Source organism: Canis aureus, chromosome 10 (genome assembly GCF_053574225.1).
Source record: "Canis aureus isolate CA01 chromosome 10, VMU_Caureus_v.1.0, whole genome shotgun sequence".
Taxonomy (NCBI): domain Eukaryota; kingdom Metazoa; phylum Chordata; class Mammalia; order Carnivora; family Canidae; genus Canis; species Canis aureus.
Window position 1 is genome coordinate 22,533,830 of NC_135620.1, and position 18,460 is coordinate 22,552,289.

The window sequence follows — 18,460 nt, forward strand, 5'->3', positions numbered from 1 at the left end:
AGAACCAATTCCTTATCAGTCACATATTCAACATTTCACCGTCCGCCCCCCCACCCCGCCCCCCACCAACGGCCCGGGCCCTCCCTCCCTCTTCTCGCAGACCAGGGCCTCACATGCTGGCAAGAGGACACAGCTTCCTTCACTGTCACAGCCCAGCCTCCCAGACACACCCAGATCCAGCCTTAGACACCCGGGGACAGGCGGACACGATCCCCCAAAGGCTCCCCGCATCCCCAGGTGAATTATAAACATCTTTAGGAAGTTGCCTGTTGGTGGGGCTCAGCCCCACAGAGACCCCTGCGGGGACCACCCCAGCCGGTAGCCCTGCAGAAGGCACGTCCAGACTGGGCCCAAACAAACATCCACTTGGCTGAATGCAGAATCGCTCCTCGTTCCTGGGGGAGCGGCTGCCCCAGACGGGACCACTGAAGCCCAGGATCCGGGCGCTCAGGTGGGGGGTGGGGGGTGGGGGGTGGGGGTGGGGAGGGGAGACAAGTGGAGGGAGAAGGCAAAGCAGGCCCCAGGGCTCCAGGAGCCAAGTCTGCAACTACCCTGGGCTCCCCTGAAGGACTCCCTCGGAGCCTTTGGGCTTCATCCTCGCAGGCGGTGCCCATCCGAGAGCACCTGCGCGGCTGGCTCCCCGGGAGCCGCGGGGGTCGGAGGATCCCGCACTGCCCCGCGTCCCGCTCCTGGGGCCCCCGCCTGCCCTCGCACCTGGCTGGAACCAGGTAGGTGTCTACTGGCTCCTTGCGGCGAAGGGGTCCGCGTCCCGCGCGCCCAAGGGGGCGCCCCCCGACGCCCCGGGGCGCCAGGCCGGCGCTGCGCAGAGCCCGAGGCGCTCTGGGGGCCCCAGGCCGGCCCGGCGTCGAGGCCCGGCCGCGCGGAGCTGACAGCCCGCCTGGCGCCCCCGGGCAGCTGCAGGGCGGCCCCCTCCCCGCGCCGCCCGCGCCGCCCGCGCCGCCCGCGCCGCGGCCCAGCGGGGCCCTCACCGGGAAGCGTTCCAGGTCAGTGGCCGCCATGGCGAGCTCCGCGCCGCGCGGGCGGGCCGGGGCGAGCACCCGGGCCGCGAGGGGACCAGCCGGCTGCGGGACGCGCTCCGCCCGGGCGGCTGCGGCTGAATGGATCCAATATGGCCACTTCCTGGAAACTCCCCTCGGCGGCGGCGGCGGCGGCGGCGGCGGCGGCGGGAGAAGTCGCGGAGCCGCCCCCGCCCCCGCCCGCGGGACCGGCCTCCCCGCCCGGCCCCGCCACGAGCGCAGCCCGAGCCGCGCTGGGACGGCCGGGGGTCTCCGCGGCGAGGCGGGAGGTGCGGGCTGCGGGGGCTGCTGGGACTTGTAGTCCGCGCGCGGGGTCGGGAGGGCAGTGGCTGGGCGCCACCCGCCGGTGCGGGGTCTCTGCGAGGCTGCAGCCGGCGCGGGGGCTGGGGCTGGGGCTGGGGCTGGGCCCCGCGAGCTAGGAAGCCAGGTTCGCGGCGAGGACAGTGGGGTGCTGCGGGCGCCCAGGGGTGTCCCCGCCACCGAGCTGCCTGCACCCCGTCGGGGCCGGCCAATGCCCTGGGACCACCGGCCCACTCGCTGCCGCGCGGGGCCGGGAGAGGCCGCCGGAGCCCGTCTGCCGGGGCCGGGGGCCGGGGGCCCCACCTGGTGCTCCGATCCGAGCCTGGGCGGGACCCCGGGCGGGACCTGCGAGTCCGGCCGGGCGGCCTTCCCGGGAAGAGACCAGCCTTCCATTCCTGCGGGTTGAGTCCTTGCGCAACGAATGCGCAGGATGCTCATTTCACCTCGACCGTCGAGGCGCAGGATTGCAAGTTTCATCACCCTGCTTGCCCCAGGGACTGGAGGCGACGTCGCAGTGGAATCTGGGCCCCGTGCAAAGAGAACCACACGTCTCAGGGCACGCACATTCTCTCTGCTAACCTTGCTACTCAAAATGTTCATAAATCTCAGAGAAACAACACTTCAAAGCAAGCCGATGGCTTCAGTGAGCTCTGGTCCTTTTCACTGACCAGCCTTACAAAATCTAGCTCCAAATCCTCTAAAACTCTTTTTTTTCTTTCCCTTCTTTCTGCCTTTCTGCTCTCTCTTTGGGAATATGGCAAGATTTGCCTCCTGTTCCTCCATTGGCCTCCTCTCCGGTCATTCCGCCTTCCATACTTCCCCCACATCACCCCCAATATCTTCTGAGAAACAACGTGGCCTGTTCTTCCTACTCAGAAACTTGTGCTGGGAGGAGGTGCCCAAAGACCATATCTGGATTTGGCACACCTGGATTTAAGATGAGCCCCCTTCCTGACCCTTCCACTGGCTTGCAGGCAGGTAGGTAAATTTCTTACCCTAAAATGGCTTTCTCTTCCTCTCCCACCCAATTTGTAGCTTGTCACTAAACTAAACTGACTCCAGTGGTCCTTTCCTACTCAATGTGTTCCCTTTGTTCCCCTCTACTGTGGTGGTTTTCACATGCTACATAGTAGTTATCCACAAGTGATAGAGCAGTGGGGAAATGAGTTGTACCAATGGCAAATCTCCTGGGTTGCAATCCTGCTTCTAATCCCTTGCTAAGTTTTTAACCTTACACAATTAAGTGTTCGTCTTCTTCCTCATCCTAAAAACAAGAATTAGAGTACCTATGTCATAGGATTAAATGAGACAAAATAAGTAAGGAGCTTTAAACTATATTTGAAATAAAATGCTTAGTAAAATCTCTCTCTAGGCCATAAAGGCTTTGGGGCACATGGCTGGATCAGTTTGTGGAGCACACAGCAGACTCCTGATCTCCAGGTTGTGTGTCTGAGCCTCACATTGCAGGTAGAGATGACTTGGAAATAAAAAAAAAAAAAGACTATAAAGGCCTTAATGTCAGAGTAGAGAGAGACAGGCAGACAGACAGACACACACACACACACACAAACAGACTACACACACACACACACACACACACACACACAGATCAATGTTGAATTGACCATCCTAGACCATATCTATTCTTTCCTTTTTTTCCCTCCATAACTAGTAAGAAATCTGTCACAAATGCCATTTTCTGCATCACAACTCTCTGAAACCTGCCCTAAATTATCTTTTTTTTAAAGATTATTTATTTATTTATTTGAGAGAAAGAGAATGAGCAGTGAGGGGGGGGAGAGAGAGAAAAAAAAAAAAGAAGACTCCCTGCTGAGCAGAGACACCTCCCATGGGGGGCTGGACCCCAGGACCCTGGGATCATGACCTGAGTTGAAGGCAGCTGCTTAACCAATTGAGCCACCTAGGCACCCCCTAAGTTATCTTAAAAATGATCCTTTTTTCCCTAGTCGGACATGTTTCAAAATGTCTACTTGTAGTAATCCCAGCTGATGGCTATGAGAAGGAACAACCCAAATTACAGCTGACTTCCTTCTCTTGAGATATGTTCACTTCACTAGAGGAATTTACACCTACTCCCCAAACCCCAAATTTCTTTTTCTTTCTTCTTCCTCTTCCCCTTTCCCTTCTTCATCTTCTTCCTTTTTCTCTCTTCTTCTTCTCCTCCACCTCTATCTCCACCCTCTCCACTTCCTTCATCTCCCCTCCAATGCTACTACTGGCCAAAACCATGGGACGAGTAAGAGTTACCTGTGGGCACACAAAGGTGAATGCCACAATCATTTCTTACATGAAGCAGAGGGTTACTTCTTACGGCAGCATTCTCATGTGTTCCTTAAACACCCAGGAGAAGTTCATAGATGTTACACACACACACACACACGCACACACACACACACACAACACACACAATGGTCCCACAGTTAGAAATAAAATAACTGTATGAATGCTGAGTTCCACACGAGAAAAAAAAAAGATTTCTGTAGAAGTTCTGAGATATTTTTATAAGCTAATATGCATTGCCACTATCTGAGAGGTAAAAAGGAATGGATATGCAGCTCTCTGCTTAGTTGACCACCCCTCTGCCCCCACCCCATATACACATCTGGCACCTCAATGAACTTGAACATGACAGACTTCACTGTTGCTTGTCGTTTACATTTGTTATAGTTCCTTTTGTCATACTAAAGAGTAAAATGTTGGTGTTGTATAGTTTACCTATTGTTTCCTTTCTGATATCTACGATAAAACATCTTTTTAAAAAGTCCTTCCCTCTCTCACATTCATAAAGATATTCCCTTTGCATTTTCTTACAAAGCGTTTTTTTTTTAAAGATTTTATTTATTTATTCATGATAGTCACAGAGAGAGAGAGAGAGAGAGAGGCAGAGACACAGGCAGAGAGAGAAGCGGGCTCCATGCAGGGAGCCTGATGTGGGATTCGATCCCGGGTCTCCAGGATCGCACCCTGGGCCAAAGGCAGGCGCCAAACCGCTGCGCCACCCAGGGATCCCTTACAAAGCGTTTTTAAAATTGTTGTCACGTTTAGGTCCAAGGATGATTTGTTTGTGCATGTGCCAAGCCAGGTGTTTAGTCTTTCCCCACTGATGTACAATGCAAATAGTTATCAGAGTCTAGATTTCTCTATGCATACGTGTAGGTCTGTGGGTCAGTTAGGCTTCGGTTCCAATGCTTCCACAAGACAGAAGTTTCTTTCTTCCTCATGTTATCCACAAAGGCAGTCTAGGTGATGTGACACACTATACACACCTTCTGTGTCCCTTTGCTTTCAAAGTCTTGATCTCTTGGTCTCATATAGTGATATCCACATTCCAGACAGCAGGAAAGAATGAAGGTGATAAAGAGAAAATGATCAAGTACTCAACAATGACCCACAAGCTGCCATATGGTACCTCTGCCTACATCCTATCGGCCGGAACCCCAGCTAGGAAATGGGGTCTGCATCCTGGCCATCATGTATATGCTAAAAATTCCATAAAATGTTTAGAGTAGATGCTGGGAAATAGCAGCCCTCTCTGCTGAGTCTGTTTTTGGACTATTCTATTGCAGTGAGGTGTCTGAGAAAATTTTGTTTCTAATACTTAAAATTGTTTATTCGTAGATGTATCGGAAGATTAAATATTAAAAAGTAACATGCAAGAAAATAACCAGCTGTATACGACCTTTCAGAATCGACCACAGAAATGACTATTACATCACATCATTCCAGAAAGCTTTTTGTGCATAAAGAAAGGAAGAGAGATCACAGAGATACTTTACAAGAATTGGAGCAAAATGCAGATGCTATTTTATTTTATTTTTTTATTATTGATTTATGATAGTCTTACAGAGAGAGAGAGAGAGAGGCAGAGACACAGGCAGAGGGAGAAGAAGCAGGCTCCATGCACCGGGAGCCCGACGTGGGATTCGATCTCGGGTCTCCAGGATCGCGCCCTGGGCCAAAGGCAGGCGCCAAACCACTGGCCACCCGGGGATCCCCAGATGCTATTTTAATTTGAAGTATGACGTTTAATTTTACTTGAAACTGAAGGAAGAGTTGACTTTCAAGTCATGTTTCTTGACCACAATTACCACCTTACTTGTTGAAAGGTACCTCTGAGAGTAAACAAAAATGGTGAAAAGCATTAAGATATTCAGTCATTTTTTTTAAATGATACATTTGAATTGTGTGTGTACGCACACGTGCATGATCCTTTCCACTTGCCAATCTCCCTTGCCCTGCCTCCTGACTTTTGTTACTTATTTAATATTGTTACATTGTCCAGGATTATAAGAAACATATTCTGTTCTGTAGAAATATAATTGCAGTTACTTGGTATACATTGTAGATTTAAATGCATTCCAAGCCTTTTATCAAGGATTCTCCATTGCAAGCTCTTCATTTCAATTCATCTCTTCATGGACTGAGTTTCATCGCTAAGCTGTTTTATCAAGAAGAGTTTTGGATGTTTAAGAATGCCTGCCTGTTGCTTGTACACTGGAACCAGATCTTGGCCAGGTATGATATTCTTGGGTCTCACCTTCTTTCCCATAGAGTCTGGTAGATGTTGCACTTTCTTCTCTGGAAAAGATCTGAAACAAGTCTGAATTTTCCCCCTTGTAGGTGACCTCTTTGTCCTACTTGTATGCCTAAAGAAGTCACTTTCCATCAGGTTTTGTAGTTCATTGATTTAACCAAGACATGTCTTAGCATTAAACATTCTGAATCCAGCCTTTCTGGAACATAATGGGTCTTTCAATCTGCAGTTTACATTTTTTCTGCATTAGGCATTCTCTTTTGGCTCTATTTTTTATTTTCCTTCTTCAGGGATACCAGTTAATCCTTATGTTGGATCATCTTTGTATGTATTCCATTTCTAGTAATTCTAATTTCTTTTTTTGTTTGTTTGTTTTAAGATTTTATTTATTTATTCCTGAGAAAGGCAGAGACATAGGCAGAGGGAGAAGCAGGCTCCCTGAGGGGAGCTTGATGTGGGACTCGATCCCAGGACTCTGGGATCATAACCTGAGCCAAGGCAGACGCTCAACCACGGAACCACCCAGGTGCTCTGTAATTCTACTTTCTTAAATCTCCTTACTTTGTTTAGCTGCCCCAGTTCAGGAATGTGAGTTTCTGTGTGGTTAGTTGTCTTTCTTGTTAGTTCTAAGTTATTTCTTAGTTCTATCATAATGCTGTTTTTGTCCTCATTTTGTTTCCTTGCTATCAAGTCTCGTTTTATCATCCTATCTTTGAGCCTTCGATTATTGAATTCGTGTTCTTATTAAGTTGTTTTCAATGTGAAACAATTGAAAGCAATTTCCTTTGGCAGGAGATAGGAGTAGGGGCGAGAGGGGGAGGAGGCTTTGTTTTTTGCCAACTATTTTCCCCTCTGTTTATCATTAATTATGTGCTGCCATGTGTTGGCATCCGTTTCTTTTCATCTTGATTTGGTAGCTCTGTCCAGACCTACATTATGCTTCTGTAACATGATGGCAGGAGAGAGGAGCTCATTGACTATCTCCCCACTATTTGAGATCAGTCTATTTTTCCCTCTGACCTAAGTGAGAGGCAGGGTATTTGGATTTTGTACACTTTTTGGAAGTTGGAGGGGAGGAAGGGAGAGAGGAGAGCTCAACTGAAGCACAGTGCAGTCTTCATTGGAATTCCTGCATGTGCTCCTGTCCTGAGGTTCTGATTAATGTCCTGCGCAAGGCTCAGGTCACCTGATTGGGGATGGAGAGAAGGATACTAGATACCCTTTGCAAGGAAAGGGGAGAACCCAGGCTTTGCATCAATTTCCCAGTTGGAGTGTTGTTCTAAGCGTTTTCTTTCCATCAACTGAGTCAGCTCCATGGGTCATACTCCCTGCTTCCCCTATTTCTCCCCAGCACCCTTTTAAATATGGTTCATTCAGAAGAGGAAGAATATAAGGGCATGACTCACATCTGTTTCCTTTCAGATTCAGGAGCATTTGGGAGAATGTTCAGGATTTTGCCCATTTCTGGGCATTCGGGACAGGAGAGAAAGCAGAGATGTGTTGCGCCACTCCATAGCATTCCAAAACCTTCTGTATCTTTCTTTGGATGCCAAATTTGAAGTTGATTGTATTGGTTGCTGATAGGAAATTTCCCTTGTAGTTTTATTTACTTTCTTTTGTTAGAAATTAAGAAAGAGAAATGCCTTGGGGAAGCTTTAATCCACTATCTATATCTAGAAGTGTCCCTACACGTTTTTAAAATAGTGTTTGCTGGGGCACCTGGATGGCTCAGTTGGTTAAGCATCTGACTTGATTTCAACTTAGGCCCTGATCTCACGGTTGTGACATTGAACCCCACATTGGGCTCCATGCTCAGTGGGGAATGTGCTTGGGATTCTCTCTCTCCCTCCCCCTCTGCTCCCATCCCTTGCAAGCTCGCTCACTTGCTCGCTCGCTCTCATAAATAAATAAATCTTTAAAATAAAACAAAAAAAATAGTGTTAGCTATCACTGGCTTTCACATCTGACTTGTATCAATGGCTATGAAACAATGCAAAGCAAAGAGCAGATCCAAAAAACCTACTGGGTCCTAGGCACTGAACTCACAAGTCCTGAGATGTCCCAGGCAGGCAAAATCTCCCATTATGTAATACGTGACTCTTAAAAGCTAGATTTAGGAATTATAGTCAAGCACCAGTACTGCCAGGTTGAAGCCTAAACCAGGAGTCCCAGCCCGATGAAAAAGCCATTCTGGAGAGAAGGGACCACACTGAATCCTTTTTCCAGAAAGTTTGCACCAAAGCTGGGTGTAGGAGCTGTGTGGCACAAGGAGAGTAACCAGCAGAAAGTAGCCCTTCCCTACCCTCATGGGTTTCCAGTTGTCCTCTGCCTTAGGGTTCTACAGTGGGACTGGCATGCTGTGGACAGGACAAGAAGCACTTCAAAACTTAGGCCTCCCTGCCTTCCACCAGAACATGTGCCATGGACATCCTGTACACAAAGTACTACAGATGTCTTGGAAAGCCTTGGAGATGAGAATCTTTGCCTCCCCTAGGAACCCCCCCTAGAGCATGGGTCCCTGGGTCCACTGGGAGAGCCCCGAGACCATGGTTTGCAGGGACACATCCAGGTTTTATTTATTTATTTATTTATTTACATCCAGGTTTTAGAGGGCCTGAAGCCTATAGAATTTGGAAGGCTTTCTTCGAGAAAGGATACACAATTATAAGTACAAGATTAGGTATGGAAATAATTATGTAGAATGAGAAAAGAAAAAAAGAACAGAGCTTGGAAAAGACCCACATAATGTGTTCCAAGATGTCCAGGAAACCCTCAGTAAATGGGCCACAGAGACACCCACAAGTCCCCAGTCCCAGTTTGTCGGGACTCCCTGCCATCCAGAGCTGCCCACTAGGGAGGGTAGCCCACTCCAAACCTGGCTTGGAGGGTCGGAGGACAAGGGTTGACGCCAGCGTTACAAGGGGCTCCATGTGGCTTGCCGGAAGATCCTGCCCACAGCTTGGCCTCCACACCCCTTTCCTCACAGGCTCATGGAACCCCTGCCTCCCTGAGTTGGAAGCATCTCTGCTCTTCCAAGGTGCTTGTGACCAAAGAAGATTCTCTGGAAAAAAAAAATATGTCAATTGTTCAGTAACCAGAGAGCTATGGCCTAAGTGAAGGACTTCAAATGGTCACATGGTAGAGAGGCCAGGTGATGTGCAGCTGGCCAGCCAGCCTTTTCCAGCATGGCTTTCAGCCCTGAAGGCTGAACGGATGGGACACAAGCAGGTGAGTGGAAGCCCCACCTGGGGACACACTAGAGAGATGAGAAGTTAAAATGTTGTGCTTGTTGGGGAAAATGTGACCTTCAAAGAGAATGAGGGAGATTCGAGAGAGGACACATGCTTCATGCTGGCCAAGGCATTTAAGGAAGTAAGCCATCAGGACAGGAGACAGCTAACTAGGGAGAAGCAAATCCACATGCAGAGTGATGGTTTTCTTTTGTTTCTTTTTTTAAAGAGATTTTATTTATTCATGAGAGACACACAGAGAGAGGCAGAGACACAGGCAGAGGGAGAAACGGGCTCCCTAGAGCCTAATGCGGGACTCGATCCCAGGACCTCAGGATCATACCCTGAGCCAAAGGCAGATGCTCAACCACTGAGCCACTCAAGAGTCCCCAGAGTGATGGCTTTCAACTCGGGCCCAGAAGAGCCATGAAGAAGGGTGGAGAGGAGAATGGGTCCAGTTGGAGGGGCTGTACCCCCTCCCCACAGACAGCTCCATTCCATCTGCCATATATGATGGGCTTTCACTTCAAGGAAGGGTTCCTCTGCAACTAAAAATAAGCCTGGAAACCACACCTCTGGTGAGAATCCATTCAGAGGGACAAACTGGATCTGGAAAGGGCTGCTGCTGAAAGGAATCCAGAGGAATCAGTGAGTCTGAGTCAAGATAGCTGAGAGGTAAGGTTTTACCTGCAACCAAGGGGTTGGCCAGGGAAAATAGAGGCAGGAGTTCAAGGAAACTGACAGAAATTACTCTAAGTTGAATTCAGAATAGAAATAAAAACAAATTAGCAATAAAGAACAGACACACACAAGAATGAGGCCATCTGACTGAAATGAAAATAGAACTAAGGATCTGGTTAATGTACAAAACCCAATCTAGGGACACCTGGGTGGCTCAGTGGTTGAGCATCTCCCTTTGGTTCAGCTCATGATCCTGGGGTCTTTGGATGAGTCTCGCATCGGGCTCCCCACAGGGAGCCTGCTTCTCCCCCTGCCTCTGTCTCTGCCTCTCATGAATAAATAAATAAAATCTAAAAAAAAAAAAAAAACAATCTAGATGAACTGATGGACAAGAGGCCAAAGCCCCATAACTCAGCCGTTTGGTTCATATTACTGCTCTACTGAGTATTCCTTCATGCTCGCACAAAATAGAAGCTCTTAGGAAAGCAGACAAAGCTTTGAGGGGACACTCCTCCATTCCTTGGTGTGTGACAGAGCTTCTGCTAAAGGATGGGGGGCCCATTGGTTCAGGACCTGCATGGGCAGGATGGTGGAGTAATCAGAATAATGATCTCCCCAAAGATATCCCTCTCCTAATCCTAGAACCTGTAAATATATTCCCCTACAAACCAAACGGGATTTTGCAAATGTGATTAAGTTAAGGATCTTGAGACAGAGAAATTATCTTGTATTATCCAGATGGGCCCAATGTAATCATGAGTCTTGCTAGAGGGAGTCAGGAATGTCAAAGAGAGATGTCACAATGGAAGCAGAGATCAGAATTAATGCAGCCACAAGGCAAGGAATTCAGACAGCTTCTAGAACAGGCAGGGAGATGTGCTCAACCCTACACCCTGCAAAAGGACCACACTCAGCCCTGCCAACAGAAATTTTAACCCAGAAAGACTGCGTTGGGCTCTAGAACCATATAACAGCAAATTTGCGTTGTGTAAAGCCACACTGTTGTAATTTTACAGCAGTAGGCCCACCACTTGTCAGGTGAGTAACCTCAGGTAATTTACCTTACATTCTGTGATTCCGTGTCTTCATGTGCAAAACAAGGATAATAATCATTTCCACCTTATGTGGTTAGTGTGAGGATTAAGTGTGAAATGCTTAGAACCATTTCTGACCTGGTAAACTCTCAATAAATGTAAGCTGCAGTTAATTTATTATTATTATTATTATTATTATTATTATTATTATTATTAAATGATCATCATCGGATTTGTTTTCACTATCCTGCTTCCATCTTCCCAACCCTAGATTTAGGAATGAAGCTTATCAGAAGACAAAGCATGATTTCAGAGTCACAGGTATTAAAGTTGGGCGCTGGTGCCTTTTATTCACCCATTCAATGGTTTGTTGAGTGTATATTATGTGCCACTCATTATTTCATTGCCAAAGACACATGGAGATCAGAAAGAGGACAAAGGATTTCTTCTGTACACTGCTTTTGCCTTTTGTCAGGGAAGAAAATCTTTCCCAGATGCCCCCTAAAAATTCCCCCTAGGGACTCACTGACCAGAGATTTGCCACATGACCACTCAGAAGTTCTAGGATTGCCAAAGGTGTATATTACACTATGTACAATAATGTGTATTGGCTGTACTACTGAGAATATTTAAGTCTGCTGTAGAAGACAAAAAAAAATAAAAGACAGGCAAAATTCATAAAATGTGTTAAGTATAGACAGTAGTTGGTAACTTGCAAGACGTGCTAGACACAGAATAAATGAAACATATGGATGTTGAACATAGATTAAAAAGATACAAGAACACAAGAGTGTTACTCGTACACAAAAAGGGATGGAAAAACCAAGTTGTAAGGTTAGGACCATGCTAATTCCAGATTGACAGCTGTCATCCCCAGCTGGGAATGACCCCCACCCCCCACCCCCATGGTGGCCCTCATTATGATCCCATCCTGATCTCTTGAGTGCTCTTCTCTAGCTTTCCATAGGGTCATCCGCATGCTATGGTTGTAGCCAAGGGTACTTGCTCCCGTGTTTCTTTGATAGAGCATGTGTTGGCTCCTGGAAACTTCTGTTTGCCAAGCCCCTCGACTCTGGTTCTCATGACCATGCTCAGTGGGGAAGGATGATGGGAGGGAGGGAGGGAGGGACGGGTGGAGAATGTGAAGGCCAGGGAACACAAGATTCAGGCAGTGGGCTCCTTCCACCGTGCCTACACCTTACCCTAAGTGGGTTCCCCTGCTCCATCTTTCCCCTTGTTTTTCACTGCAAGCATTAATTTGAATCCTTAAACTGGGTGATTCAACGATCTTAAATTGGTCTCTAAGTCCTTCTGCTCACGACCTCTGAACAGCCTGCCTGATGGAGTACTTAGACACTGCATCACATCGAGATAATTTCCCACATGACAAACAATAATGATTTGTCCCTTAGGGCTTAGAAGCATTGCTATCTGAACAGAATTTGAGTCCTGACAGAAAGAAGGGGAGAATGGCTATTGGGGAGGTGCCTGAAGTCATGAGAGTTCAGAAAATGATGGTTGCCAGAAGGGCGGGGGGATGGGGGGATGGATGAAACATGGGTGAAGGGTAGTGGGAGCCTGTACAGGTACAGGCTCCCACTACCCAGTTATGAAATGAAGTCACAAGGACGAAAGGCACGGCACAGGGAATATAGCCTGAAGTATATTGAAATACCATCGTATAGTGACAGATGGTAGCTACACTTGTGGTGAGCACAGCATAATGCACAGAGTTGTCAGTTCACTATGTTATATGCCTGAAACTAATGGCTCGTTGTGTGTCAACTATACTTCACTTAAAAAATAAAATAAGTTTGTTCTTCTGACTCCAGGATAGACAAAGTCATTTGAGATAAGAGTCCATTTTTCTGACAACTTGCAGATACAGGATGATTAGAATTTGTTCTCATCTGTGAAGTCCCTTCTGGAGTGGAGAGGAAGGACTGGCTGGTTTCTTGTTGGGATGGTGCTGGCCTGTGCTAGTATGATTGTAGAAGGTTTGGGACTGAATGAGGTCACTTACTCTTTCGCAAAACAAAGATTTACTGAGCATGGCCTGTGTGCCGGGGGCATGAGGATAAGGCATGGTTACTGCCTGCCAGAGTTCAGAGTTCAACAGGATGGCCAACATAAACATTATTAATTATAACAATATATGGCTGAACTTGGCCACCCCTTTAAGAATCTGCCTGCAGCAAAGCAAAATGTGTAGGAAGTCTAATAAAAAGGCACAAGCAGCAGCATTATTAAGCCCAAACCTGAGCTACCTCATGCCAGCAGCCTGCTGTGGTCTGTCTGCCAACTTCCACCTTGTCCCCTGATACCCATCTCCCTTTCCTAGCCTGTGTGCATTCAGTTGGCCTCCAGAATCTTGGGGTTCTAGGTCTCAGCTAATGTCCTGTTCCTTCTCTGTGTGGCTCAGCAATCCTGAGGAAAGCCTGCTGGTGAATCCCTGATGTCCCACCCTGGGTCTCACCCTCCCAGTGAGTGCTCCACCCTGGCTGACACTGCCCCCGACCCCCACCCCAGCCCAGGCTTCCTACGGCGGCGGCTCATGGGACCCTTGCTGGGGACCCAGAGGAAGATATGAGGAGGAGAGAAAAGGAGAAGGCTTCCCTGGGGGTGACATTTGGGCTGAGGCTTACACACTAATTTGCTCTGGTCACAGAAGCTACAAACACAAAGAATGAGCCCACCCAAGGCAGAAACCCTCTCTAGGAAGGAAGCCAGGGCCTCGGGAGTGACATTAACTCTTCTAGGCCTCCACTGAGAGGATGACAGCAGGTCAACTCACTTACAAAAAACCCATCTGCTTTCTCTGCATGCTCCTGCACTGCCCAGAGTTGCATGAGAGAGAAAAAAATGTATCACAGCCATGCTGCTTGACAGCACTACCTCCTGATGTTTCCATGCTCAGCAGACCTCCCAGAGTCGCTTAGAAATTTGAAGCTTGCTCCCGGCCACTGCCCTGGCCCATTCCCCAGCCACAGCTCCAAACATTAGTCACTCTCCCCGCGCCTCCAGCCCTCCCACTTGACTTCTTTTTAACAAGAATAATCCACTCCTTCAATCAACAGACATTAACTGAGGGCCTACTGTGTGCTGGAGCCACAGGGATACAGCAGGAGTACTTCTTGCCCTCACAGCAGAGTCAGAGAAATCCAGACAGGTGAGAAGCAGACAGACTGTGTTACAACTGAAGCTGCTAGGTATGGGCCAGCTTCCAGAGCCCTGAGCCCTACCCACACTCTCCACCCAGCCCAACACCCATATCTAGCGGTGCTGCCTGGACCACCAACCCTCGGGGCTCCAGGATGCCACCTGGAAGAGCTCCTGGCTCTTCCTCGGGGTGTTCCCTGTTAGCAGGTCAGTTGTTCCTTCCTCTTCCCAGATCTTAAATCTCTCATTCCCCTCCTCCTTTCACCTTCTCATGGAGGCTCCTTGAAGACACCAAGTCTTGTCTTCCCTCCCTGCCCCTGCCCCATGGACCTTTCTGGTTTCCCTCCTTCCCTTTCCTATTCAACCTCTTGAAAGAGCAGTCTACTTGTCAACTCACGCATGTGTCTGTGTCTTTTGGCAGCCTATCCCTTGTCTCCACAAATCCAAGAAACTGGTCTTGTTGAGGCCACCAATGACCTCTTATTGGCCAAACCCAGTGGCTTCTACTCTTCCACACTGCACCAGAATTCTGTTGCTTTCTGTGTTATGGTGTACATATTCACTGAGCCAAAGATCCAAATACACCCAAAGTTTAGAAAAGGGAAAGACTGGGAGACCCCTGCCTCAACCTCCCACTCTACTCCCATGTGTGTCTTTCTAGATATTTGTCCGCTCATAAATAAAAGTAGAATTCATATACATTTAGAGTTTGGATTTAAAAGAAAGAAAACATGAAAAACTATACATCTCATTGCACAATCTCCACCCCAGCACCTGATTTTCGGCAATGGGTCTTGTGGGGAATGCATTTAGCCACTGGCACTTCTGGATATCTCCATTGCATCTTGATTGTGAGTCTATCGGGGCTGTGTTTGAGTCCCTGGATTGATGATCTATTTCTGGTCCACAGAAATGTTTATCTTGTTTGAGTACACCTCCAACTTTTGAACTTTCTCCTTCTATACTCTGCATATCATTGCCTTGGGGCTTCCAAGCATGAACTTTCAATCCCAGCCTCTTGCTAGTGAGCGATTCTGTTGAAGCACAACTTAGATCCTGTCACTACCATGCTCCTAAATCTGCAATGGCTCCCACCTCCCTCACAGTAAAGCCCTGGTCTATATCAAGGCTGGCAAGGTGGTACATGATATAAGCCCCCATTACTTCTCTGACCCCTTCTCTTGTTCTTTCCACTCTAGCCACACAACTCCGAGCTGTCCCTGGAGCACTCCCAATATAGTCCTTTCTCTACCCGGTATGTTCTTCCCAAGATATTCACACAGCTCACTCCCTCACTCTCTGAGTTCTTTCTCAAAAGTCACCATCCCTGGCCACCCTATGCGACTTCACAACACTCCCTACATTTCCCATTTCTCTTCCCTGCTTTATTTTTGCCCCTTAGCACTTGACAATTATGCTTGCTATGCTAGCCTTTGCTTCTCACATACTGTGTATTTCAGTTTTCTTATTTGTCCTCTGTCTCCTCCACTATATTGTGAGCCCCATAAGGACAGGGATTTTTAGCTGTTTTGCTCACTCATGAATCCCCAGGACCTGGACATTCAGTAGGCCCTCAATAAATATGGTTGAATGAAATCACCGGGTTCATTTAGTAAAAATCATACTTGCACTTAATTCCTCATCACTATATACGGCTCTTCTTTCTTCATCTTTCAAGGACATGGGCATGCCACAATTTAGTCATTTCTCTCTGTCCTTATCTCCTGAAACTCTTTCCTCCTTTGGCTTTCGGGACTCTCCTCATAGCTCTCTGTCCATTCCTTCCTCTTCCCCTCCACAAACTGTTCCTTCACTCACTCCTATAGGACTGACATTCCCCAAGAGCCTACATGCTTCTTCCTAGAAGGCCTTGCCCACACCCTCAAGTCGTCCACCATCTAGGAGCTCATGACTCTTGTAGCTCCAGCCCAGATGCCTTTCTTGAGCTCCAGGTCCTCATTTGCAGCTACTTCCCAGGTGACCTACAAATACCCTTTAACATAAAAATTCAATTTGTCCAAACTCAACTTGCACCTTTCCCTTCTTTAATATTTCCCATCTCAGGAAACAGCAACACCATTTTCTTCTTCTTGCAAGACAGAAACTGTGGAGTCATCTTTGAATGTTCACGTTTCCTCACCTCTGTAGGATGTGTGGCCAAATCCTGCATCCTCAGAAACTTCTGCACAGCCGGGCTCTCTTTTCCCTCCCTCCTGCCTCTGCTCTAGTCCAGGGCTTTTCCAGCTCCCAATCTGTCTCCTCAATATGACTCTCTCGAGCTCATCACCCACACTACTACCTGATGGCTTCCTCAAAACCACGCTGGCCACATATTGGCTGCTGGCTGCCCAGAGAGAACGACTTTGAAGAGTATCATGATGTGCAAGGCAAATGAGATCCTGCCTTCAAGGGGCTCAGAGTCTGGAGACAGGCAGTGAGCAGGTAATGGGAGTGAATGGAGATGTGTGACACTGGGGAAAGTAAAGAATGTGAGGGGAGCACAAGTTGGGGGGGCAGATCTTGTGAAGGAGCAAGGGGATCACCTTGATGAAGGGCCATAGACTGGAAGATGATCAGGAGTCACCAGGCACAAAGTCTGTGTGGGGTGGAGGTGGGGAAGGGGAAATATTTTGGGGTGAAGGAACAGAATTCAGAGAGAGCAAGTCCCCTTGCAAAAACTGAGAAGAGCCAGTGGTCAGGGAAGAGAGCTAGGGGAGGGCCAAGGCTCCCAGTTCATGTCCATCTCCACTCTTTCCAAGAGTCCATGATGAGACGATAAGTAAAAATTGCAAAGCATATTCTTTTCTTCCTCAATACAGAAGAGGATTTATCTGCAAGATTTCAGATAAAGGATTTTATCAACACATTTCTATAAAGCAGCAGCTGGAAGGATGAATGCTTATGTATGAAGCAGAGTGCATGAAGACCAGAACCCTCACAGAGAGGACTACATCCACCTATTCACACACCCTCCCTGCCTCTGGACTCAGAGACCACCGATGCCACATAGAGCAAGCATCAGAAGAGGAGCTAAAAGCCAGAGGTTAACTGGCCACCTACATATTGAATACTTCTCCCTATCCATCTTTCCAAGCAAGTGTGGATCGGGGTTAATTTTAAAAGATCCACACCTGGACATTTCATAGTGATATGCCAAAGCTATAAGGATAAAGAAAATATACTAAAAGCTCCCTTAAATGAAAAGAAAAAAGTCTCCATACAAGAAAATGTCAGAATGGCATTAGACTTCTCAATAGTAACATTGGTTGCTTGGAAGAAAATGGAGCATGTCTTCAAAGTTCTCATGGAAAACTATTTCAACCCAGAATTCTATACCAAGTGAACCTGTCAGTTCAGCATAAGGGAGAATAAAGAAATGTTCAGACATTTCAAAAGGTAAAAGGCTTACTTCATATTGGGTGTGGGGAAAAAAAATAAAAGATCCATGAAATTAAGTAAAAATCCTTAGTCTTCAATTTGATTCAGAAGTTTCAGTGTGAAGTCATTATGTATTTTCTCTTTCTAAAAATGCATTTCTAGGGTCACTTGAGTGGCTCAGACAGTTAAGTGACTGCCTATGGCTCAGGTAATGATCCCAGGAGCCTGGGATGGAGCCTGGTCAGGCTTCCTGCTCAGTGGGAAGTCTGCTCATCTCTCTCCCTCTGCCACTGCCCCCACTGCCACTCATGCTTTTTCTCACTCTCTCTATCTCTCTCACACACTCACTCAAATAAACAAAATATTTTTTAAAAATAATAAAAATGCATTTCTAGCTCTATCTACTAAAAAGACCTAGAAATACAAGACCAACCTAGTAACAATAAGAAATAGTTCATTCCATGTCTAGGACTAATACATAAAATAAAACTGAAATATCTATCATTTCAGATACCAACAAAGAAAATAGGAAAGAGTCTCAGGAGCCAACTGAACAAAGTTTATAGTAGCAAAAGAAGGGATGATGTGAGCACCAGTAATGACAAAACCATAATGAATTGAAATACATCAAACACACTTAAGTCCATGACTAAAATTTTAAAAGTTCACAGGTTGCCTTTGGAAGATGCTAGGGACTCATTATTTTGAAAAATGGTAAATAAAGGGACTATATCCAACCTTTCCCATAGGAGCCTCAGGGTAACTAAATAGTAAATGAGGGGAAGTTTCTCTCTAATATAGAAATCTTTTAGCCATTAATTGAAAGAGTGACACCATGTTGCAACCCACAATAAAATAATGCACCTACACAAGGATCACTTGTGGCGACTCACATCATGATATGAGCCAAGTAGACACGATGTGCATCCTTTTGGGAATGCACAATACCACCTATGAAAGTGCCCCCAAAATAATCAAACTTGAATCTGATCAACAACCTCGATTTAATTACTAATTTCAAGGAAGTACGAGAGATAAAAGACCATGTCAAAAGTCAGGACAGGAATGCAATCAGCAAAATCCAGA

At 47.1% G+C, this 18,460-nt stretch overlaps 2 protein-coding genes across 3 annotated transcripts in view; one reads left to right on the forward strand and one right to left on the reverse strand.

Moving 5' to 3' along the window:
- The window catches only part of SEPTIN8 (septin 8), a 25,897-nt gene extending 24,749 nt beyond the window's left edge, over positions 1-1,148 (reverse strand). Inside the window, exon 1 of one of the 2 annotated variants that reach the window (XM_077911634.1) lies at positions 990-1,148. In XM_077911634.1, coding sequence (XP_077767760.1) covers positions 990-1,019 — 30 coding nt within the window. In that variant the 5' untranslated portion in view covers positions 1,020-1,148. Of the gene's footprint in view, positions 1-714; positions 841-989 lie in introns of those variants that run through there. The other variant, XM_077911637.1, reaches the window with a different exon arrangement.
- LOC144322082 (uncharacterized) lies at positions 506-17,391 on the forward strand. The gene is made up of 9 exons (XM_077911638.1): positions 506-728; positions 2,100-2,315; positions 4,977-5,873; positions 8,879-10,841; positions 11,109-11,158; positions 13,915-14,006; positions 15,196-15,251; positions 16,061-16,438; positions 16,816-17,391. Exons 5-8 carry the CDS (start codon positions 11,117-11,119, stop codon positions 16,222-16,224), a joined length of 354 nt encoding a protein of 117 aa, XP_077767764.1. The 5' UTR covers positions 506-728; positions 2,100-2,315; positions 4,977-5,873; positions 8,879-10,841; positions 11,109-11,116; the 3' UTR covers positions 16,225-16,438; positions 16,816-17,391.
- The last annotated feature ends 1,069 nt before the right edge of the window (positions 17,392-18,460 follow it).